The sequence below is a fragment of the Centruroides sculpturatus genome, unplaced genomic scaffold, assembly GCF_000671375.1.
Source record: "Centruroides sculpturatus isolate CEXI.00-Female unplaced genomic scaffold, Cexi_2.0 scaffold1037, whole genome shotgun sequence".
Classification (NCBI taxonomy): Eukaryota; Metazoa; Arthropoda; class Arachnida; order Scorpiones; family Buthidae; genus Centruroides; species Centruroides sculpturatus.
In genome coordinates, this window is record NW_019385488.1 from 84,988 (window position 1) to 110,924 (window position 25,937).

The 25,937-nt window shown below is 32.2% G+C and overlaps 2 protein-coding genes across 2 annotated transcripts; both read right to left on the reverse strand.

Annotated features, from left to right (window-relative positions):
- Positions 1-359: 359 nt before the first annotated feature.
- On the reverse strand, positions 360-9,199 carry LOC111639450. Its single transcript, XM_023385340.1, has 13 exons — positions 8,842-9,199; positions 7,286-7,501; positions 7,036-7,088; positions 6,836-6,937; positions 6,738-6,764; positions 6,640-6,672; positions 6,539-6,565; positions 6,420-6,471; positions 6,280-6,344; positions 6,071-6,190; positions 5,930-5,995; positions 5,817-5,837; positions 360-482 (listed from the first exon to the last, which is right to left on the reverse strand). The coding sequence occupies exons 2-13, from the start codon at positions 7,359-7,361 to the stop codon at positions 462-464; spliced, it is 663 nt and encodes a 220-aa protein (XP_023241108.1). The 5' UTR covers positions 7,362-7,501; positions 8,842-9,199; the 3' UTR covers positions 360-461.
- Positions 9,200-14,155: 4,956 nt separating this feature from the next.
- Positions 14,156-15,149, reverse strand: LOC111639461. The gene has a single exon (XM_023385356.1). The coding sequence runs from the start codon at positions 14,891-14,893 to the stop codon at positions 14,180-14,182; it is 714 nt and encodes a 237-aa protein (XP_023241124.1). The 5' UTR covers positions 14,894-15,149; the 3' UTR covers positions 14,156-14,179.
- Between the last annotated feature and the right edge of the window lie 10,788 nt (positions 15,150-25,937).

Consider the following 25,937-nt stretch of genomic DNA (forward strand, 5'->3'; position numbering starts at 1 on the left):
AAAACTATTAAAATTGGTAAACAGAAAAATTAACAGACAAAAAATATTAAATGAATCATTCTATTCAATTCACATGCAAAATTGAATGGTTGTCAACACTTGCTTTTTATATCCATCTGATACCGAAAACAATGATGAGATATCTTGTTCTTGTTATTCTTGACATAATAAAAAGTAAAGTAATATTGATTAACACATTGGCCAGGATGACATTAATATTTTAAAAAATAGAAGAAACTAAAATGTTTTAAGTCCTTTTACATGCTTTAGGAACAAAACTGCCTTTTTTCTGATGAAGTAAGACCTTTTATTGGAGGCTATTCATCCACTTTAATATGTAAAAAAAAAAAATTAAAGGAATTCNTAGTTATTGGATTACACAAGTTAATTCAAACATAGAATTTTACATGGAATTTGTATTAGAAAATTGCACAATTAATACAAAAAAGTTTAGTATTTTTTCAAGATCTTTTTCTGCATGGCTGAAAGAAAATTAAATATTAATTAAATTTTTAAATGTTTCATATAATAAAAACATTTATCTACTTGAAATTAATTTTGATTATAATTCTAACAGTTAATTCTTTCTGAAAGTAATATAGAATTCAAACTAACATTTTTCAAAATAAAGTTAGTGAAGTCATCATATATATATATATATATAAATTATTAATATTAATTACATTTTATCTTTCAATCAAGATTGATTCATTATAAAAAATAAAATAAAATTCTTTGTAAAGTCTTAAAAAATATTTACTAATTAACAACTACCATTACAAAGAGCATTTGGTTATTGAAATTACATTAACTCTCAGCACTGCAAGGATTAATGTCTATTTTAATTTATAAGAGATGTCAGATTTTATTACAAAATTTATTACGTAATATGCAAATTTTTAAATTAGATTCTTGTTTAATGCATTTTGCATTGTCCAAGGTAAATTGTGACTGACTTGTGAGTAGCTTTGTCAACAATGATAAGAATGTAGCATAATACAATTTGTTTTGCAAATTTTGGCTGGGTAGTATGCAGTATTGTAAAAGAGCTCTAGAAGTTATAAAAAGAATTTACTCCTGTGACTCCTCATAACAACATGCATTTTTGAAAATTAAATAACTTTTAATTATAATCACAGATTTGTTTTTGCTTTAATAAACAATAATGAAATCATTTTATTGTCTAACAATAAAATGTTTTCAATTTTGTTTACAATTTAAAAGTCATTATTTTCAATAAATAGGAGTAATCTATAAATATATTATATTATCTTTGTAAATGCATCCAACTCAATAGTATAATAATTTACTAAGTATTTTGTTTTTGAAGGTACCATCAGTCTACATTACCTTGGATAATTGGGACTCTATTGTATAAGTAATACAAAAGTAAAACTTATTTAATCATTTGTACAAGGTGTTTAGACAATAATTAAATTCATATTTATGATAAAAGTTGTGTACAGTAATAGACTACAAACTGAAAAACAATACTTTATAAGTACATAAGAAAACATGATACATTTAATATTTTACCAATCATGCTGTATATAATTTTTTACGTGAATTAACAGCTATAGTCTACTTTCAAATTCTAGTTATTTTATTTTTGTATTGAGAGTTTGGAATACTGTATCTAATTAAAGCAATTAAAAATTGTACAGATAACTAAAAACATTATAACAAGAAAAAAAAAAAGTTGTATTCATAGCCTATCTTAATCAAACAGGATTCATAAATGAATTACACTGCCACTCAAGGATTAAAAATGTATTGTTTCTTTCACACTTACAAAATTGCAAATTTTTTACTCTAGTTAAAATGATAAGTTAAAAATAATAACTATGTAGAGAATTAATATACTGTGCTAAGTTATATCTGATAGCTATGCACAATATGATAAATTTCATTGCCATTAGTTGTATACTTAACTGTCAGTCAACATTAAAAAATAAATACAAAGTAATCTTTAAATATTTTACTATTTAATGTTAAGCTTGAAGAGTAGATAAATTTTAAATATTACAGATTTGTATTTTCTTTAATAAACAGTTATACAATAAAATGTTTTTAATTTTATTTACAATTTAAAAGTCATTATGTTTAATAAATAAGACTAAATAGTTTATTTAGTCTTATTTATTATTATTAAAATTGCCATATTTAACAAGATGATATATCATCGTGTTATAATACTAATTACTAAAATACTCATTATCTAATAATAAGATTTAATGTTTTGATGATAATGTTTGGAGGCCATCCATTAATTACATGTATAGTTTTAGTTATTTTTGACCCTCCTACTGATCATGTACAGTCAAATTATGTACTTTTTGCATCTCTCTCCCCCTTAAACTGTGAATCCAAGTAATGGATGGCATCACTAATTTTTTTATTGACATATTCCAGTATTGAAAGTTCTTGATAATTCAAGAAAAAACTTTTTAAAACAGTTTTCTGTATTTGCAATGAATATTTTTGGTTCTCTATTGTTTCATTTATTTTCTACAATCCATTCCTTTCAGTTGTAAAATAGAATAAATAATAATTCATAAAGACAGAATCATATTATTATTATTAATTTACATTTAAATTTAAAAAATCTTTGATCCTATGAATATTTAATAATGATTTATAAAAAATTCTCTGAATTATAATTAATAAAAGAAGGTTTTAAACATTCAAATTTTTCTTATTAAATTAATAACTAAATTAATTTAAATATAAAATAATTATTTATTCACATGAATTTATAATTCTAAAGACATCTTTATTGAGAAAAATCACCATCATCTAGATTTATAAATTTTTCAAATAAATCTAAAGATAATTTTATTTCTGAAGAAATATTGGATGCACAAAAATCAAATCTGTTTCATAACAATACGTTAGTTTTTAAGCATTGTTTCATAAATTTTGAAAATAGGATGTATGCTATTTATTGTAATTTACAGCTCAAAGCAGTAATGGACTTCATACTAAATATTTTGCAATAAGTAGTAATCACTGTTGTTGTTAATTTGTCACATGCAACCTTTAAAGCTATTCTGCAGTTTGGGTGTTTTGTGAATAAAGGAATCCATAATGGGCTTGCTAAAAAGCTCTCTTAGTGCCCATAGGACCAAGGTTCTTTAAAAAATGATTGTTTAGTTAGTGACTCATTGATGAGTCAGTTTTACTAGAGAAGTAAACAATTTTTACTGCTCTATGATCAAGTTGAATTTTCTTTTTCCTAATTTTGAAAAACAATAATATTGTTGCCTGAAAAATATAACATGCTGTAATTTTTTTAGTTGCTGTGAGTGATTAAAAAATGCCCACGTCAGCATTAAAATAAATGTGAACTAAAATTTATCATTTTGTGAACTAAAATTGCAATGATGAGTTCTAGGCGTTACGTGTTAAGAAACTATCACTAAATTCCATCATAATGCTTTTACCGATAATGCAATTCCTAGTGAAAATCATGGAAGCTACGCATCACTGCATTTAGTGATGGAATTCAGCTGGTTTGTATAAATGGAATGTATAAAACTGGTACTTAATTCTTTTGTGTACTAGCCAAATATCAATATTTGTATTCTTTTGAAATTTTTCATGATTAAAATAGAGTATTTTTTCACAAAATGATATTTATGTCAGAGTTTGTTACTACCCTGGCAACAATTTAATAGTGGCTTTTCTTGGAAATACCTGTGGTCATCTGGTTATATTATTTTCCCTATTGATCTAGAAAGGTAGTGTGTTTTGAGCCCATTTCCTCACGTGAGAACTTGGTGTGGCATAAGAGTGAACACAGATAAGATGGAAAATGGAGGAGCAATAATGGGCTACCAGGGCAGATGAGAAAGGAATGAAAGAAGAAAGCCCACTCTTCCTTTATAGCGGAGGGATTGTGAGTAGAAAGAATGGACAGTGATGATGAGCTCCCAGATAGTCTGGATATTAAAGTGAGTGTTCTCAGACTTTGTTTTTGGGACTATCACTTTATTTGTGTTGTCTCTGTTTTGTTTGTACATATTAAACAAACAAATATATTAAAGATTACAGGGCACTTCGTATATGGTGTGTTTATTCGTTGCTATTTATTTTTCATCAAATAAACTATATTCAGGAATTGATTCTTGTCTTTGCAATAAATTCTTTACAAAGGATATATGTATTGCAAGAATTTTTTTTACTTTGTAATGTCCTTCAAACCAGAAATTTAGTAAGGACTGAAAAATTAATTAAAAGGGCCATTAAGGCTTTTAAGCTTGTCGAGCACCAGCATATTTGATAACCTCTAGTACACTGGTACTGAATAATAATGCTAATGATTCCTACATGATGATACACATGCTAATGATATGCAATTAGTTTATTCTCATCTTTTTACTGGACGAGTTTAGTTTCAATATTCTTTGACAAAGAATATTGAATTAATTACAGCACAAGGTAGAAAACAAGAAAAAAAGTATGTTGATCAAGCCCGGGCCCACATATCAGAACCTTGAGAATCTCATGGCCTGCGAGCTGCTCAAGTTACTCATGACTGTATTAAATTTTCATAAAATATGGAATAAGGTATAGATTGGTTTGGCTTATTTTGATTACTTCAACACGTAGGTAGTCTGTTGAAGGAGATGCCACCTGGGAGGACTTTCTATGGTAAACTGGCCCCTATTTAGGTGTTACTAACATGAAGAAAGCCCGGAATATTCCACGTGGCCAGCTCATGACCAGTGATAGGCTTTCGCAATAGATTATTATTAGTTTTAATTAACTGACTGATTTAATTTAAGTGGAAAGTTGAAATATCAAACTGTATAACATTGCTAAAAATATAATACGTACTAATTACACTATTGAACAATATATGATTCATATAAATTTTTGTAATTTTGAGGATTGGCAAATGTATTTTATGAAACGTTATCTGAAAGAAATTGTGGGGAAAGTTATTTGTGCATTTCAATAAATTTCTCAATAATCTATTGAGAAAGTTACTGAACACGTAAATATAAGATATTTGCATATTTATAAATATATAATTCTTAGTTATTTAGGCCTACCAGTGGTCGTGCCTCGCCAACATTCCTTTCTCAGGACTATATAGAGTCCTTGGGGCCGGCCATGTGGAGTTTTCCGGATTTTCTTCACGTGTCTAATACCTAAACAAGGGGCTGGTTCTCATGCATTGCATTGCCATACACAAACAACAAACTTAATTATTTAATACAGCAGCATTTTACCTTTTATTTATAGTTTTTGGATTTTTCTTTCATTTAAAAAATTAATTATTGTATTATTTACAGTATTTGTTGTATAATTTTGTATTTTAAATATTCTTAAATAACAATGAGTGGCTGACGATGACGCAAGGCCTCACAGACCATTTAGAAATTCTTAGTGTTTTTTTGTCTGCCCAGATTTGATTCTGGATCCCCAAAAAGGTAGGCTGAGGCCATAACTGTCTTAACCATTCAACCAGACCATACAATAGTTTAAGAGGCCTCATTTCATAGCTATCTAGTTAATAAAACGTCTTCACCCAATTCAAAAACACCAAAAAAGCCCAGTCAATAACAATAGATAAAAGGAGGCCTTTATAAATAAATTTTAAACATGAATGTAAATTTATATCTAATGCTATATTGACTTTTTTTGACACAAATAATTAAAAATTAAAAGAATTACTAAGAGAAATTATTTAATACTTTGTTGAAATTTTCTGGAATTGCAAAATTTCTACCAGTAATTTACCCGATAAAGTAGAAAAATTAAAATCAATTTCATTGTTACTACTATTAAAATAATGTATCAAATCTTACCTCAGTTGCTTTTGAGCATTCCTAAAACACAAAGAAAAATGATTAATATTTTATTTTATATTTATTTATTGATTTAATATTTAAATATTAATTATTTGAATACAAGTACTTACAGATATATAACTTGGAGAACAATTAGTAGAATTTTTTCCTATGGCTTCCATGTAACAGTCCTTCCACTATATTGAGATAAATGTAAATTTAATATTATTTAAGGATTCAAACGATAATTTATATTCAAATTATTAACTTACTTCTCCCAATTTTATAACCATTTCTTTTATATTTTTTGGATTGCAAATTTTTGTTATGAATTTTTCATTTTTGCCTAAGGGTATGTGTTTTTCTTGACACTTTCTCATTGCTTCAACATCCTGAAAAGAAAATAATAATACATTTTTTAGAAATGTTAATTTCTCGATAATTATATTTAAATTTTTTATATAAAAGTTTAAAAATTTACTTTTCTTGGAGCTTTCTTCATCAAGCAACAGAATCTTTCAGGTCTTTCCCTTTTATCTCTTTTCTCTATAATTTTGGAAATATTTTTGTTTTATAATTTACATTTAAAATGAAGATAATTTATTTTTAAAAAAGTCTTACTTAAATCACAGAAATATGCCAAAATTGGAGTGCCTTTTTGCGGATCTTTTTTCTAAAATAATATGTTTTACTTTGTATTTTTATACAGAAAATTCATAATTGATAAGATTTTCACTTACCTCAACATTGACTTCATCATAGCATTTCTAATGTATACCAAATTAAAATAATAAATAAATAAAATAATAATATAAATTATTTTAATAAAAAATAAATATACCTTTGGTATTTTTCCACAAAAATCTTTATTTTTCTGAAATATTTAACGTGTTAATTTTGAAATTTTAAAAACTTTTAAATTAGTGGAAGAATTATTACCTTTATTTCTTTGATACAGTTAATAAACTGAAATAAAAAAATTATATAAGTGACTGTTATAAATATTAAAATTTAATTTTAAAGACAAATTAAGCAACCTTTTCTCTTAATTCGTCATCATTGCAAGCTTTTCCTCCAAATTCTAAATAGGTAGATCCATTAGAAAATTTCTCTTTACATTCATCTAATGCTTCAGTAAACTACCAAAAAATGTAATTACTTTAATTTTTAAAGATTTTTCTTTAATTTTACAACATTAAAAATGTTGTAAAATTAAAGAAAAATGTATTTTCCTTACCACAATGTGAGCATGTTCCTTGATACAAGTAACAAAATCTGGGAATTTTCTACCTNATGACATACGCATGCGTCAGGAACTTCTGTTCGAACAAACCTCTCCTGCCGTCCGGGTCAGCGATTTTAAAAAGGTGGCAACACTAGCACGGAAATTTTCAACAAAATCTGGGAATTTTCTACCTGAAAAATTATATTAATTCATAAATATAATGAAAAATAAAATTAAAATAGTCAAATATAAGAGGACTCACTACACAGTATCTGTTTAGATTTTGGTATATTTGCAGCAGTAAACGTAGAGAGAAGAATTATCAACCAAAGCCTCATGTTTAGATTGGAGCTTATAATGAAGTGGGAAGGTTGAGCAGTTACATAAATAAGAATTTCCTGTTTAAATTGTATTTTATTTCCGTTTTCAACAATGACACTTGGGAAAAAGAGGATAAAACGTTGCAGTATTTGCTCACCTGAAAAAAAATTTTATACGAATTTAGCTAAACAATCACAATGTTTTACAGAGCGTGAATGCCTCTAATTTATGGTTATTCGGAATTTTTAAGTGATGTAAATCATAAGTACTATATTTATGATAATTATAAACAAACTGGAGTGTTTTTACTTCAGTTAAGGTTGTTTATAATGAGGAGATTTCCTTCATAAATATAAGATAAAGTATGACTTGTCTGTATGTTCTGTATAATTTTATTATATTTTTTTAAAAAAAACTACATTTTAATTAGTATAAAATCTTAAAAAATATATTTTTCTCAGTAATGAGCGAATAAAATGAAAGAAAAAATGATTTGTTTAAAGCATTTTTAGCGATATTCTAGCAATCTTTGTACAAATCTTTTTGATAAAATATATTATTTCTTTTTTAAATTTTAACTCTTGGATGTATTTGATGTTTTATTAATCAAAATATGAAAAGGGATGGCGAATAATTCAACAATTTTTCTTAAATGTCGTCAGTATAAAGCGTGTTATCCTTAGATCCGCACGCATTTTCTGTTTTCTTATTTCTAATAAAAAATTAAACTATACACGAAATTCTTAATTAATACAGGATGCTTTCTAACGTGTATAACGCAGCGAAATTTAATGCTAAATATAAATTATCGATAAAAAAAAGTCTGGCAGTCTTGTGTAACGTAGCATTAAATTTCCTTGCGTTATATACGGAATGCATTTGTATTATGAGCCATTATCATGTTTAATTTCCTGATCATTATGTAACAGAGGAAAAGTAATGACCCCAAGATTTTTGGACTCGGGGGACGTTGAAACGTCGAGAAATGCAAAAATTTGGGGTTTTTTCCCCTGTATGTATGGATGCGTGTTGTGGGAGGAGAGCACAATTTTTCCACCCACTTCGAAGCTTAATAACTGCCGTACCTTTTGTACGAAAATTTCTGAAATTTTGCAGGGAGGTTTGTGCATTAGAGGAAAATGCTTCTAGAAATTTTTAGGAAAATTGGACCATTGGTTCGGGAGATATGGCCCATCTCTTAATGTTTTCCGAACCGATATGAAGACTTAAAGGTAATGGTAACAATTATTAGGGATAAAAATAAATAAAGACGTTAAAGTCAAGCAACAACATTTCCAGCTTTTTCAAAATTAGGTTTTGTAGGTATTGTATGCTATATTAAAACTGATTTTTAACGAATATTTACTTAAATACGTGTGGAGATTACGCACGATTTGACGCGTGAGTTACTTAGTAACAAGTGTAAGATTCTTACATTTAAATGGAGAAATTATGAGAATTTAGCAGAAATTTCGAAACTTAAGAACCAAAACTTACTCAATGTTTGCTTTTTATCCCCAAAAGGCGTCCTATTGCTGTAAGAGAAATGGTAATTAAATCAAGTAATTCCGATAAGCTGGCTTCATCTTTAATACTCTTTCGGCGATGTCTTTGTCTCTTTTGATCGGATCCTGGCATATTTTTGTTTTGGTGGTTCCTTCAAAATCTAGTAAATACTCGTATTTGAAGAGAAGTTTAAAATCTCCGGAAATTTATTTTATTCGAGTGATTCAGATTTTTAGATAAGATTTAATTGCAAGCGAGGGATTATTTTAACTCCATGGTGTTCATTAACGAGCTTTGGCATTTCGAAATACTTCTTAAACACGCTTTCATTAAGTTTTCCAGTCGAAAATAAAGACTTTATTGAAAGATTCGGCGATTATAAACGAAGAAAGGTATAAAGTCGATATAAATATTTTTATATATAAAATCTTTACTGTTATTTAGCGTTATATTCGAGTTAAAAATTAATATAAAGTATTTTTATAATTATAAAAAAAATTGTGAAAGTTGATAATTACGTAATAATTAAAAAAAGTTGTTTTCTTTGTAAATATATAATGATGCGATTTTATTTTAACGTCATGTATTAGCGGGTGGTCTGTAAATGAAGGAGGAATGTTGTTATTCGTATAAACTATTTTTAAAAACTTAAAGAAATATAAAATAATTAATTCTAATAAAATTAGAATATATCTTCAGAAATATTTTCTCTTATTTAATAATAACTCTTGGATTCGGAATACTTTGAAATGTAAAAAAAAATTCGGGGGTAATTTCTGTATGTATGGGCGTTTGTGTGCGGGATCACGATTTTGTTCACCTTGTTTGAAGCTTAATAATTCCTGTGCTATTCAAAATTTCTGAAATTTTGCAGGGAGATTTGTTTGTTAGGAGGATCGATGCTGTTAAATTTTGGTGATTAAAGATCGAGGAGCTGGGGAGATAAAGCGGTTCGTGTGTACCAGTAGCGTAGCGTAGGGGGCGGCAAAATTTGACAATAAATAATAATAATATCTTGTAAGAATTTGAACCATTTTATTTCATATATTCGTCCTATGATTCGGACCGATTGAAATGAACACGGAATAGTGTTACCATCCGACTCGCCGTCCGAGGATATCGTGCGCAACCTGTCGACCTTTTTTTTTTTGCTCGTACGATTCGTTCGTAATCATATACACCTGTAACACCTCCAATATCCAATAGAGCTAGGTCGCTTGCGTTACTCCTATCCAAGTTTCCCTAGTCGCTGACTGTAACTGATTTAGAATCGGCATGCACTGCAAATTCTTCTTCGCATTGCAAGATGACATACGCATGCGTCAGGAACTTCTGTTCGAACAAACCTCTCCTGCCGTCCGGGTCAGCGATTTTAAAAAGGTGGCAACACTAGCACGGAAATTTTCATTACTTATTCTGTGACGAAACTGAATTTTAGTCTTTTAAATTGAGATACCTAAATAAGGGGGCGGCGAAATTTTCCTCCGCCCGGGCGGCTGACACCCACGCTACGCTACTGGTGTGTACTCCAGTGTGGTCGGACTTAATGACGGTTTTACTCGTTATTAGCATTTACAATTTTTTTTTATAAAACTCATTCCTATCCTCAAAATTAAGCTTTTTGCCATTTTATAACTGTTAAAAATATAAAATGGGCTTTTAATAAAATATAATAAGAGATGGCACCATCAAATGTTGCAGGGAAAGTTAAACAACTCGTTGCTGGTTTATTTTTAATGGAGACAAATTCTGTACGCTTCTCTAGAAAGGGATCTCGAAGTACAGCTTGAGAAATTATTAATTTATTCAGGGCTTACAATATATATATACTACAGTATATATAAATTAATAATAGACCTAAAGAACCTAATAGACCTAAATCAACCTAAAGAATAATTTATTTCAAATAACAAAACCATATAAATAATGTTAATTGATCTGTATTTAAATATTATAAAATGAATAATCATTAAGTATTCTTTATATATTTATTTTAAACTATTGGTTAAGATAGGGCAAATGCTCTCTACACCCTTCCCTGAATACGTAAACATTTGCCATTTATCGTATATATCAATACTGTATGTACAAGAGGTGCTTATGTTGGTGGTGTTCATTTGTATATTATTAATAATCTCGCGTTAGATTAGAGAGGAACAAACAAAGCCATTTAGTCCAGAAATTCAGGTGTTTTTCATTAAGTTTATTTATATATTTTTATGATTTTTGGATGGGGGTGGAAATCAACGTTACACCACAAAATAAAAATAACAATCAAATTTCTTGGAATAGAACAAATATTGATTCTCTGTAGATGGCTGCTAAAATATAGCTTGTTTGTTTAGAATTAACCAGAAAGAAAGGCTTTGGAACGGTGATTATATAGGTCTAGAATGTCCTGTATATACAGGTTTATGAACTTAAAATAGAAATAAGTTATATAGTTTTTCAAGTGATGTATATGAAAAAATTATATGCTGATTAATGATAATCCATACATTTAAAACAAAACAAAAAATACTGTACTTTAATATTAAATGTAATTCTTTAATTTCATGTAAAAATCATCTTGTCACCTCGATTATTGCAAATAGTGCATTGCGTTACAAACGAGTAGTGACACTGACTCATTTTTAGACAGCGGACATCAAGGCCCTTAAAAGTGGCGTTTTAGGCGCTTAAAATAAGCTCTTAAATTGCGTCGTTTAGGCTTTATAAACAAAAATAGGCGGTCAAAATTTTCACAATGAAGAATTAACGTACTTATCAGGACGATGAATTTTTTATTTAACATATGTATTCCAAACAAAAATGCACGTATTCAGAATGATGCAAACACAAAGGTAAACAAGCAATTATCTTTACATTTTTTATTCGCTCTGTTTCCCATAGTTAGCTTCATAATATATTACAAGCATTTTTTCCAAATTTTCAATAAAAAAGTTGCAACGTTTGTCACTGAGAATTAATTTATACGCAGAGAAAAAGCGTTCCACATCTACTGAAGATAACGGACAATATTTCAACCTTGGAAGAAGATGAACTGGGAATTCACTTTCAGTTTTGCTTTTCTTTCCTGCCAAAATATCAGCCACAATAAACAAGCACTTTAATCAGAGTCTCTTTCGAAGCACTGCTTTCAACTCTTTCTTCACTTGCCATGTCCTGTCTGTTCTTCGTTAATCTCAAGAATGGAGTAAGAAGAAAGTCGAGAACAGATGTGGAAAGCGTAGGGACCGTAACTTCGATTAACTATATACGAACTTCCGGTCACGTGAGTTTTTTAAATTAAAAATTGCAACCTGGCATTGTGCCAATGTCTCAATAAGTAATTGCTCGTCTTCTATTGGTTTAATTACACTAAATAGTAGTTAATTGAATATGATTAAACATCATTAGTCACACTAAATAAGAACAATGATTAATTCGATTGTGATAATTATTATTAATATTTATTATATATTTAATCACGTCTTTATATAAAAATTTCATACCTCTTAATTTTACATGCGTATGGGGTACTCAAATTTTTCATTTTCAATCAATAAATTTCAAATAAAAATGCAAATCTCAAACTCTTTTCGGGAAGCTTTCGACATTTTATGATCATAAATGCGGCCTGATTCACAGTAACTTACAATGGACACGATTAGAATTGCAAGGGCTGTGTCTTAGCGGAAAAGCAGCTAAACAAGCAAGTAAATTAGTACAAAGACCGTTTTATAAGAAATGTATTGTCATTGATTCGCTTACTTAGCTGCTCGTCATCTAGACGCACCCAAAATACAATACTCAATGCTAATGAAAATTCATGAAGATCCAAATTTCTGAAGATGGATGATAACTTCTATCTCTTGACTATTTTCGAGTGTTTGTTGAATCTGTGGTATTGTTGCGTGGAAATACGTCTTTCAAAATTAGCATTTGTCCACTAGTGGAGAAGTGGATAAATCACCGATAGTTGGTGCCCAGTTTTATTCTGACCGATAGGCTAGTCACGTGGCGTTTTCCGGGTTTTTTCGCACACCCAAATATAGGGCATCTTCCCATAATATGGATTATTATTGTGACTTTCAACGAATAGTTTGGAGAAAGCGTTCAGAAATGCCAATACAAACTTTTCGTCTTAAAACAGTCACTTATGGAACAACATCAGCTCCATATTTGGCAACGTGAACTTTGAAGCAGTTAGCGATTGATGAGAGTGTAGAGTTTCCGAGAGCCATGAAAATAGTATTGCGAGATTTCTATGTGGATGACATGTTGACTGGTGTAAACATCTCTGAAATGGGTAATGAACTGATTAATGAATTAATTCAATAATTAGGAAGAGGTGGATTTGAGCTCCACAAATGGTTCACAAGTGAACCATCTATATTAAAAGGATGTGCATGGCGGTTCGTTAGGTGACATGTCTCATACAACTAGTGGAACTAAAGTGATAAAGATTTTAGGTCTAGAGTGGCATCCCAGAGAGAAGATATTTTCAGATGTAACTTCGAGTTCAAACATCATCAGTGAAATTCAACTAAGCGAACAATTTTTTCATCTATTGTGAGGTTATTTGACCCATTGGGATGAATTTCCCCCTTTGTCATATCTGTGATTTTAGTATTATAGGATAAATTTAAAGTATCATTGGTGAAATTAGTCTCTGAAGTTATAAATTTAAGAAATCATGATTAAAGTTAGAGATTTATTTTACATAGAATAATAATGATGATTCATTGCATAAGTCTTCGTAAAACATATTTAAACGAAGTGTATCTAAAATTCGTGTTTTACCTTTGGAGAACTGAAGTTGTGTTTTGTAAAATAAAAAATGTTCTTTTTTTGTGTGTGTTAACTTATTGAACCCTAGAAGGTTCAAGGCGGGGGGATATTAAGTTCGATAAACAATTAAACAAAATTGTAACACGTGTCAGGTGTGTATATGTTATCGAGCGTTGATGTACAGTCCACAGAACTGTCACACGTGTCAGGTGGGTTGATGTAATCGTATACCCCTAAGAATGCGGGGTGAGATTGTCCCGCCTAGAGAAGGAGAAATTGTGCGCTTTCCTTTGGTGTGTCCAGTCAGGTCTGACCGGGGTGCTGACCAGTGTGCTTACCATAGTTGTGTGGCTGGTCAAGAACCAGTGTTGTGACTATAAATTAATTGTCAGGTGCCTGAGTGTTGCTTGCTTGTGGAGCGCCAGAGTGTTACTCGCTTGTTTGAGAAATTAAAGTTCAAATTGTGTTGTTATGTTATAAAGGAACTGTGTACTGTTTAGACCGTGTAAACGAGAACAATTAACATCACATTTTTTATTCCAACATTTCCAACACATCAACATTTTCTGGTCCGTCGAGGCGGATTCCAATTTTCCGCATGCAAAACAGATTGTATCTCTGATACTCTGTTGGCGACGAATACTTGCAACCTAGAAGGGTCAGCCTTTAACCAAGAGAGCACTATGGTTGAATCACTCCATGCAAATATGGAATTAATCTTAATCTGAAATGCACCTTGTATTGCTTGCAGCAAATGAACTAATAACACTACTGCACATAATTCCATCCTTAAAATTGAAATAGATTTTAACGGTGCTTCACGAGTCTTCGATGTTAGTAGTCTAACCCAAACATTGAATTCATCTGATGATCGCATGTAAACAACTGCTCCGTAGCCCTTCTGTGATGCATCAAAAAATGCATGTAAATCAACAGTCATATAATTAGGTAACAGCGTTTTTCTAGAAATTTGAATGGACCACAACTGTCCTAATTCTTTGCAAATAATCCTCCAATTATGATCAATACACGGAAACATAGGTTCATCCCAAAATAGTTTAAGCCTCCAGATTTCTTGCAGTAACATCTTAAGTGCATCTTGCGGTAACATCTTATGTGCATCTTGCAGTAACATGCAGATAATTCCTGTGCCCAGTTGATTGGGAACTGAAACATGTCCACGAATGCATTCAAGTCGGCCAGACGCGACGTATGCAGATGCACGCGCTGGCACTATTACTCCCCATGCTCTTGTCGAACAGATCATCATACAGGCTTATGTTAGCACTCTCGGGTGAGGCCAGCTCGTCTGTTGATGGGGAGCAAGGGACATTGACTGGTGGAGTAAGTTGACTAACCTTGTGCTTACTCAAATTGTGTTTGCTGGTTTCTCGGATTTGGGCAGTTTGACGCTCGTCTTCCAATAGATTATAATAATAATAATATAATAAATAAAAAAAAATTACATTTATAATTAGTCAAAATTCAATTAGTAATAGTAAAAGCATTTATCGGTCTTTTGTTTTGGTTTGTAACTTTTTTGCATTAAATGGTGTCCATATATGGTGTTCTAGAATTGGAACTGACTTTGAACGATCCGAAGACTTGCTCCTCGCTTATTGATTGTCTTCTGTCACTTATCTTCGGCCTGACTTCTCCTCCTAAATTAATAAACAAAACTAATTATAATGAATTATTAAAATATTTCAAATATTCTCATTTATTTATAATTATTGACTTTCCACTCATCTGTTTCTAAACTCCATACAAGTAAATATTTTTATTAAATATCAAATCATTCCTTTAAGACAGCGTTTCTCAACCTGGGGGTCGCGGTAATATTAATTAAAGGGAGGTCGCGAAACAATAATGAAATTATTTATTATAAACTTATAAACAGTTTGCTTACATGTAACACATAAGTACACATGTAATGAAAAGAAATTAATGTGATGATTGCATTTGTTTTTCATTTAAAATTTATAACATTTATTAAAAAATAAATAAATATTTNACTTTTAATTATAATAAAATTTTATTAAAATATCAGTAGTTTTGTACACTTCTACATCTCATTTTTATAAGAACACGTTAATATAATTAAATATTAACCAATGAAAAGTATGATTCTATAATCGTCTACGAGAGCGGTATAAACGAATCGGTTAGCTGTCCTGTCTACGCGAACTCGGTCAAGAAAAAATGCTCATCCTCGACGTCTTCCAGTCAGAAAGCTACAAAAAATAGAAAAAAATAGCAGACGAGAATGATAACTCGTTAACGTGCGAACAATGTGGCAAGAATTTCGTTAGCAAGAGGAATTTACTGTCTCATAAAAAGACTCACAGCAATGAAAGATCTCACAAATGTGTGGATTGTGGTCAGACGTTCTCGCTACATAACACACTCATATGTCACAGGCGTGTCAATACTAAAGAGAAACCGTACACTTGTAGTTTGTGTTTTAAGAGCTTCACACAGGCTTCTACGCTTAAGGCTCACGTCATCTACAAGCATATAAAGTTATTTCCATATTCTTATGATAAATGTAGAAGAGATTTCATTTCACCTGGGCAGAAAGCCGATCATTATAGTCGTAAATTGCGCCAAAAAAATGAAATGACCTATGATTCTAATTAATGACATAAATAATATACATAAATAATACATAAATAATTATTTATGTATTATTTATACATAAATAATTATTTTGTTTTGCAGTAAAATACTGTAGTTTTTTTCTCATTAATTTTTGTATAATTTATTAACGTATAAATTATTTTAATGCAAGAACTTCTCTTGTATAAATTTAATTAAATTATTAATAATATATGAAACATTTGAGTTATAACATCCACTTATATTAAATGTTGGGTTTAGCAAATATAAGAAAATATCTTTGTAAATAATTCTGTTTATAGAATATGAAATACTTCATATCTAAGTTATGATAAAAAGGTTATTAAAAATTTAATCTGAACTTTCATTAATTTTTCTCAACTTCTTTAGCAATGTATTCACATACTCTTGTGAGTTACATGTTTATTTATTTATTTATTTATTTATTTATTTTTCNTTGATAGACAAATTATAAAATCCAATATAACCAAATGAATTGATTGAAAATTATTAATAAATTAAATTTTTTCACATATTAGGGGCCTTCCATAAATTACGTAAAGTATTTAGGGGTGGGTGGGGTCAAGGATTTCTTACGATTTTTTACTCAGCGGTAGGGGGTAATAGATCTGGTCTTAAGTAATATTTTTATTTTTTTATCTCGTTAAGTGATGGAATCAGGCTTCAATTTTGCAGATATCAACTACGTGGTATTTCCTTTTTTTCTGAAGAGACTGATCAAATTCTATTACAAATTAATAAATATAGCCTAAACACACATCATCGACTAATCCGTTATACATTAAAAGATTTTTTTAAATTTTGTTTTATTTTATATCTGTTTTAAACAACCAAATTTTAGATACTTTTTCTGATTAATTTATATAACACAAAATAACTAAGTAAAAACTGCCAATAACTTGGCGATGGGGGAAAATAGCTTACCGCTGAGTATCAGAATTCAAGTAGAATACAAATCTTCAACATTCATTATGGAAATGTGAGATCCCACCCATGTACAAACCAATTTTCCACTTTCCTCCTAACTTTTTGACATATTTTAAACAAATTTATTACCTTACTGTGAAAAATCCATCGTCAGAAAAAGGAATCGAATATCTTCATCAACAACAATAGAAACTTACAACTCTCCCCTTTAATGAAAACATTTACACATCTAAACAATGGCATTCTCACTCTGCAAGACTTAAAGTTTACGATTAAAGTCCGAATTCGTCATTTTGTTGTGGTCCTGGGAACAACTTTAACCTCCGTACCTGCTCCAATGACATTTATCTCCCACAACAGTTAATCACATGACGAATTTTCCCAGCACGAAGCTATAAAAGCCACTTCTTCCCCCACCTCGGGGGAGTCTCTCATCTACGGCTGGTCGGAAGGGATTGAGTCTCGAAAGATTTCTATAACTTTGTGCGTCGATCTACAAGAAAAGGAGACTAATATTTTCTTCTACGTGGAATTATCCTAGAGGTATGAAACAAGTAATGTGAACTCTCTCTCCGTGTATTAGGAGCTAGTGTACCAAGTTAAAGGTTCTAGATGTTAGAGTTTTTAATCGTTAATTTTTGTTTAATGTAATAAACCGTTGTTTCCATTGTTAAATGGTGTCATTTACTCGCATATCGCCTAGGCCTTATCGACGACCCCTCTTACCTCCTCCACTCGACCTGATAAAAAGAATCTCGACCCCTCGGGATCGAAATTCGTAAACAAGCAATCCCTTGACAAGTGGACAGTTTCCACCAAATTGCTGCCGACAAAAAGAGGTACGACCTCGTCATACCTCCGACGCCCCACAAAATTGGTTTTTCAGAAGTGGAGTCTCGACTTCCTCGAACTCTCGATAAGGCGAAAAAGGCTGTATTCGAGTAAACGGTTGATTCGAGTCGAATTAGGGACTTTAGAAATAGGAGAATAGTTAGAATTAGTATAGGAGGTAAATTGTAATATCAGTAAAAATAATGGAGGACGATCCCCGTCATACGGCTGTGCCAGACAACCCAACCCAAAATCCTACTCCGAACCCTCTTACATTAGGAGGTCTGGGCGGAATAATTCCTTTATTGCCAGTATTCTCTGGAGAGACGGGAGGTCTCAGAGTAACGGACTTTTTTGACTCGTTAGCGGATGTCGCGAAGGTAGCGGCCTGGTCGAAGGCGCAAATGCTAGCGGTGGCGAAGCTCAAACTCACTGGGATAGCTCGAGAGTTTGTTAGAAATGACCGTCGGATTAAGGAGATAGAAGAGTTTGATGAATTCAAACGGTTGATGATACAACGGTTTGATCGCGAGCCGTATTCCTTCCGATTAAATAAATTCTATGCATGCGTACAGAGAAAGGAGGAGGATGTTCAAACGTATGCCGCCCGGCTTCAAATCCTGGCTATAGAAATAGAGATTTTGCCAAAGCCCGATGCGGATGCCGCAGAAACTGCTATTATTAAAAGAATACAAGGGAAAGAGCTTGACGAGAGGCTAAAAGCGCAATTTTTAAACGTAGATATGTGGATCAGTCAACGCGTCATGTCGCAAAAGCCGGCGACATTCGACGATGCTCTGAAGACTGTGATTAGTGAAGAGACGATCGAGAGTTTCACAAAACATCCCCGGGGGATCAGGCGAACAGTTAGGGAAACTGAACAGTCAACAGATTTCTCCGCAAGAGATAATTTAGAGCAATTAACAACCGCGATGAAGGAACTCAAAGCTAAAATGGACGATTTAACCAGAGACTCCTCCCTCAGAAATTCTAGGAACCTTCTATTGAGACGAAATAATCGTGGAACCTATAATAATCCACCTTTCCGACGAAACGAAAATCGTCCGACCACATCCAATCGCAGATTCGACCGACCGAGCGTCCAAGCAAATCAGAATAGGAATCGAAATTTGCCCGACCGGCGAGGTAATAATTTTAACGATCGCTCAATGCGTCAAAGACCTGATTCCCCAAGGGGACGCGAAATAGGAGATGACCAAAATAGAGTCCGATTCCGATCCCAGCCTATACAAGAGAATCGAAACAAATGGAGAGGAAAGGTACAAAGCGATATAATTTCCGAAGAAACATACGTTCCTATATCCTACATTTGAGCAGAAGCGAGGCTTTGATAGAAATCAAAATCGGCCGACATATAAGGCTTCTCAGACACGGAATCGAAAAAAAATTTCTGTAAACACTACTAAAGCCCTTACTAGATATACCACGCCGCAAAATGAAGCTATATTCAATTGTTATATAGGAGGAAATCCAGCTATAGTACAAATAGATACTGGAGCTAAGGTGTCACTTTTATCAAAGGCCTTTGCCAACGCTATGAAAGAGAAAGTACACGTTGATAGTAATAAAGAAACAGATCTAAGAAGTGCTACGGGTCATCTTATCCAAACGTACGGCATCATCAGTCCTACCTTCCAGATCGGAGACATGCGATTCCCGTTTGCATGTTGTCTAGTGGACATAGACGTCACTTATCCGTGTGACGGCATTATCGCCAAGGATATGATAACAAAAAAAAGGATTTCTTATCCATTTAAAGAGTGGAGAATTGACTATTCCCCCGAGAACTATAATACTTTTTTTAAACTCAGCGAATTCTATGAGAAGAGTCGGGAGAGAAGAAAACAGCGTAAGTCCGAATACAAAACTAGGAAAAGAGGTTAGCTGAAAAAGAGATAGAATGGAGACAAATCAATCAGTCGAGATTTCAAGGTCAAGAAAGAGACCACATTTACAAGCGGAACAAGGAATAAAACCTGATATCGACAAAATAAAATGCGTGTAGATTTTGCGTGGCCTGAAAGTGAGCGGGAAATACGATCCTTTTTTAGGACTAACTGGCTACTATCGGAGACACATAGACGCTTATGCACAAATTGCTAAGCCGTTGACTGATTTGTTAAGGAAAGATAGTCTATACTTTTCGAATGGGGACCAAATCAACAGGAAAGCTTCGAAAGACTAAAAGAAATTATGACGTCAGCACCGTTATTAAAATCACCAGATTTCACAAAGCCCTTTATACTCTCTACAGATGCTTCGAACTCCGCTTTAGGAGCGGTATTATCACAAGAAGAGAATGGCAAGGAGAAGCCGATTATTAAGGAAGCCTGAACTAAACTACAATACGACAGAAAAGGAATGTCTAGCGACAGTGTGGGCCGTAAGGTACTTTAAATCCTATTTATATGGACGAAAATTCACTATCGTCACCGATCACCGACCTCTTCGATGGCTTCTCGACTGCAAGGATTCTACGACAAACTCTAGATTATCTCGATGGATCATTTTCCTCCATGAATTTGACTTTGAGGTCACACACAAGGCAGGAAACTCTCATAAAAATGCGGATGCCCTTAGCCCTATTCCTATCCAACAAATAAAAGACGTTGAACCCATTTTCTCAGTGGCTCAACTAGCCAACTCGCAGCAGCGTGACGATCGTTGGAGACCCCCTTATACAAGCATTAAAGGATGGAGTAACCACTGGAAGTTATAACAATCTTAATTTGGAAGAATTTTATTTCAATGAAGAGGTAGCACTTTGCCACAAAGGAACAAATAAATGACAAACAGATTGGTGGGAACAAATCGACGTTCCTGCAAGCCTAAAGGAATACATCCTGTTTACCTTCCATGACAACCCAATAGCTGGACATCTGGGCGAACTTAAAATGAGAATAAAAATAGCGAAATTATTTTATTGGCCGGAAATGAAGAGATCCGAAATTATTATCAAAGTTGTGCTAAGCACCGTCGACGAGGACGACGAGCACGAGCTGAATTACAATTATTTGCTCCCCTCTCTCACGTGTTGGAACGAACCGCAATGGACATTGTTGGACCACTCCCTATCACTACAAACGGAAATAGATATATCCTGGTATTTGTTGATCACTTCAGTCGGTATGCGGAAGCCGTCCCGCTACCTGATGTCAGCAGCAAGACGATTGCGAAAGCGTTCGTCACTCGCATCGTATTACGTCACTCAACACCGACTCAACTATTAAAGCAAAAATTAGCACCTCGATGGTCAGGACCTTACCGAATTATCGAAATTTTCGGTCCTGTTAATTTCAAAATCGAAAATATAAAAACAAAGCGGAAGTTACATGTACACGCGGACCTCATTAAACCAACAACCGCTAGAAAAAAATTTAACCTTGAAGCCGACACGACCGCCGATCAACTTATTACGTCACCAGGAGAGACACACCGACTACATCACAACAAATCACTTATCTTGATCCTTGGGATGAGTTCATTCTGGCCTCCATACCCACTCTGCTATCGGAAGAACAAACGGAACCAGAAAGAGAAAGTGAGAGTGATGAACCCGAGCCAGAAAGCGAAGTTTCCGAAACGGAAACAGAAAGAGAACAGGAGACCCCACCTCCTTATGCTCTTTGAAGTCAAGGACCAGCTCCATACCAACCATGGGTTGGTATGGACCTCGACCTAGTCGTAGTCGCATACCTCGATTTATTTCTCCCGCCACTAGTCGATCATCCTCCCCTTAACCTTTTAGAGGAGTTGTCGAAACAAATAATGTCGTTCTGAGAGAAGATCAACCTCAGACACGTGCAGAACCGATTCTTTCCCGAGAAGTGAAGCCCCGAAACGACCCAGCTCAGTTAAAACAAAAGCTTATTGTTCAATCTTATTAAGAGTCCCTCGACAACAACCTCATATATTTTAATCCTTTTCCATATGCCCTCGTTTATAGCTTTCTAATAAGGAATATTGGTATTTCGTATATCCGTAGATTTATAATAATCTAACATTCGAATATAGATTATCACCTGTAAAATTTTTGACTATTAACTTTCGAATTGAATTTTTATAGTTTTGTTATCTTAATAATTAGAAATAGATTTCCGAGAGAGAGTACTGGATATATCAATCTAAATACCTCTATTCCGAACTCAAAGATAATCTTTAACCTCTAAACTATTACTAACATTTATTTTTAAATACAAGAACAGTGCAACTCCGTCACCTTCACCGGAAGACTTTGGATTCACGTGACGCTACAGTCGATCAACTGATTTTCCTGTGACCTCCACTTTCAGAAAGCAAGAAAAAACCCTGCTATCGTCGACAACACATTCTCAACTTACCTACGGTTCTCCAGCATCCTAAACAGTTAGTATCTGTACTTCCTAATAGTGAACATCATCCAACGATCCATCCAACTCACCAGAACAAAGGAATTCAAGGACTCATCGTAAACTTTCAACTGATTACTCTCGTATCTAGATCATCGAGAACTTCAACTGACAATCAACCATTCCGGTTGGAAAACACCCTATCCTCCAACCTCGAGCAATAAACATCGTCACGAGTTTGACACGCGCCGGGATTTATTTGTATAGCCATAGTGTTAAATTTTACATCAAATTATTTTATTAAATTGACGCGATGTCTTGATGTAACCAATGGAAAATTGTTTTTGTCGTCGAGAGAGAGAAAAGAAAAATTTTTCTGAACCTTCCCTATGTAAACATACGTCTAACCACACATCGAATTGGCAGAACATATTAAAATCACATTATCATAAGTGCGATTTTAAAGAAAGAGTGGAGTAAATGTGAGATCCGACCGGTGTGCAAACCAATTTTCCACTTTCCTCCTAACTTTTTGACATATTTTAAACAAATTTATCACCTTACCGTGAAAAAACCATCGTCAGAAAAAAGAAATCGAATATCTTCATCAACAATAATGAAAACTTACAACTCTCCTCTTTAATGTAAACATTTACACATCTAAACAATGGCATTCTGTGGTGATCTCTAGTAACCGTGAATAAATAAAAAGATAAGATTAACAAGAACATTTATTAGCTTGCATCCGACTTGGATCTTACACAAAAGACATCTGCTATCGTGAACAATTGACGAAATAAAAATATACATTTATCAGACAATAGACAACGACTCAGTTTGTAAACAATTTACCTTTTGTATATACAACTGACACTCGATCCAGAGCGGTCTTTCAATGATCGGACATAAAAAATGAACAGATGACGCTTAACTAAAGCGCGGTTTACAAAACGAATATGATTAACCTTAACACATTCTCACTCTGCAAGGCAAAGTTTACGATTAAAGTCCGAATTCGTCATTTTGTTGAGGTACCGGGAACAACTTTAACTTCCATACCTGCTCCAATGACATTTATATCCCATAATATATCACGAAGCTATAAAAGCCACTTCTTCCCCACCTCGGGGAGTCTCTCATCTACGGCTGGTCGGAAGGGATTGAGTGTCGAAAGATTTCTATAACTTTGTGCGTCGATCTACAAGAAAAGGGGACTAATATTTTCTTCTACGTGGAATTATCCTAAAGGTATGAAACAAGTAATGTGAACTCTCTCTCCGTGTATTAGGAGCTAGTGTACCAAGTTAAAGGTTCTAGTTTTTAATCGTTAATTTTTGTTTAATGTAATAAACCGTTGTTTCCATTGTTAAATGGTGTCATTTACTCGCATATCGCTTAGGCCTTATCGACGACCCCTCTCATCTCCTCTACTCGACTTGATAACAAGAATCCCGACCCTTCGGGATCGAAATTCGTAAATAAGCCATCCCTTGACAAGTGGACAGTTTCTACCAAACTGCTGCCGACAAAAAAGAGGTACGACGTCGTCATACCTCCGGCGTCCCACAGAAACATTATCCATAAACTAAAACAAGGTTTAATATATTAATAAAATAATAATTTTCTGAATTATGCGATTTGCTACATCACTGTAAATGTAAGATAATTGTAAATATCGCTAACGTTTTGGAACCTGTCAATGGAATAAGAAAATATTTAATAATTTCCACCTAACGTTCTAAATATTCTTTAAATCGAATCGACTACTCTAAACCATTAGATAATGGCTCTGAAGTATATAAATTATATGTCCCGTTCTTAGAAATTATACATGTGAATATTGTGGGGCAACAGGGGATTATTCTCATACTCGTAGCTATTGCCCATTTGCCAAAGAAAAAAATATCGGTCCTGCTGTAGCAATGAAACAAACACTACATGAAGAAAATAATAAAGCAATAATACAGTAGATGTTTTAATATAGTAAAACTTATTATTTTTCTCTTAATTTCGTTTTATCTTCAGAAATATTTGTACGTATCATACATACCTGTATAAATCAAAGACTATAATATTTTATGATGGAATGAAGTTTCTAAACTCAATTATTAATATTTTCGTTAATTATAGGCCTATATAGCCTATATACTTTGTAGATAGAGAAAATATATTTATACGTTTTTGTAATCACTTAATTTAAGTAATCTATTTTTTTTATTATTAATTTTCAGAAAATTAAATGTTAAATAAATGTCCGAAAAAAGTAAATTGGAAGTGCTCCCCCTTTGGAACCTCGAGTTGTTTGTCGACAATGCACTGTACTTTCTTCCTTTTCCGCCAATAACCAATAAATTAGTGTCATCTTTCCTAAACAGGAACACAGTGTATCAGGATGTAATTCTCGCATTCCTCATTTGACACTCTCCAATCGTAAATCGTACAAGTATGACGATAAACTTACAGACCTTGTGAACTGTCCGTGGTGCTGTTTCAAGAAAATTCCAATATTTTGTTAGAATCATAAAATCATAAAAAACAAATAAATAGAAGTAATTAGTTTTTTAAAATTTAAAAAAAGTGATAATCGTTTTTCTATTTTTATATTCATACAAAAAGTTCTTTCATGTTTAAAGTTAAGCGAATAAAATAAATTTAAGTTGTTACATTTATAGTGGTTTTCTAATTTTGTAAAACACTTCTATAACCTATTTGGTGTCAGTCATTTCCATAGCATTAAAAATGTTTTACCCTAGACGAAAAATTCATAAACTTGTCGACGAACACCTTAAAAAGCGACAAATACTGCTTTATCTGGTTGTCAGAATTTGATTGCTTCTGGATCGAAAAATTTTTAGATCTATCTAAAACTTTTTAGCATAATTCTATGCAAGATAGTGCCTAGAGATTAGCAACGTCGAAAACCTTCAAGCAGATTATCAATTTTTCGAAATATGTAGAGAAACATGTTCAATCGTTTTTGGTATTTGATCGCTTCTAGACGAAAAATTTAGAAACTTCAAACTTATTGTTGGAAAATTTGAAAATTTTATTAGAATTTTAAATTTGTAAAGAACAAAATATACAATTCTTTCATTTTTCTCGTCTTATAAACATATAAAAACGTATTTCAATGTTTTCTAAACGGATAATTTTAAAAGTTTACTTGAGCAATGTATCCGGAGGATATATAAAGCAAATTAATTGATAAGAAAGAAACCTTTCACACTGTTTCTATCAACGTCTTTTGATAAAGGAACTTTGCAGAAGTTCTAGCTTTCTAGCACATTTTAAAATGACTTATGAAACGTTTTATTGAAAGTTATAGTATTTAATGAAAGGATTTTTTTAAATCTTCATTTAATAAAGATTGAACATCCTACATGTTTTACAAAATTTCCAATTTTTATTGCTACTTCTGTTTCCTACATTTTATTAAATGTATATATAATAAAATTTGTTGATTAAAGACATTNTTGCTTACATGTAACACATAAGTACACATGTAATGAAAAGAAATTAATGTGATGATTGCATTTGTTTTTCATTTAAAATTTATAACATTTATTA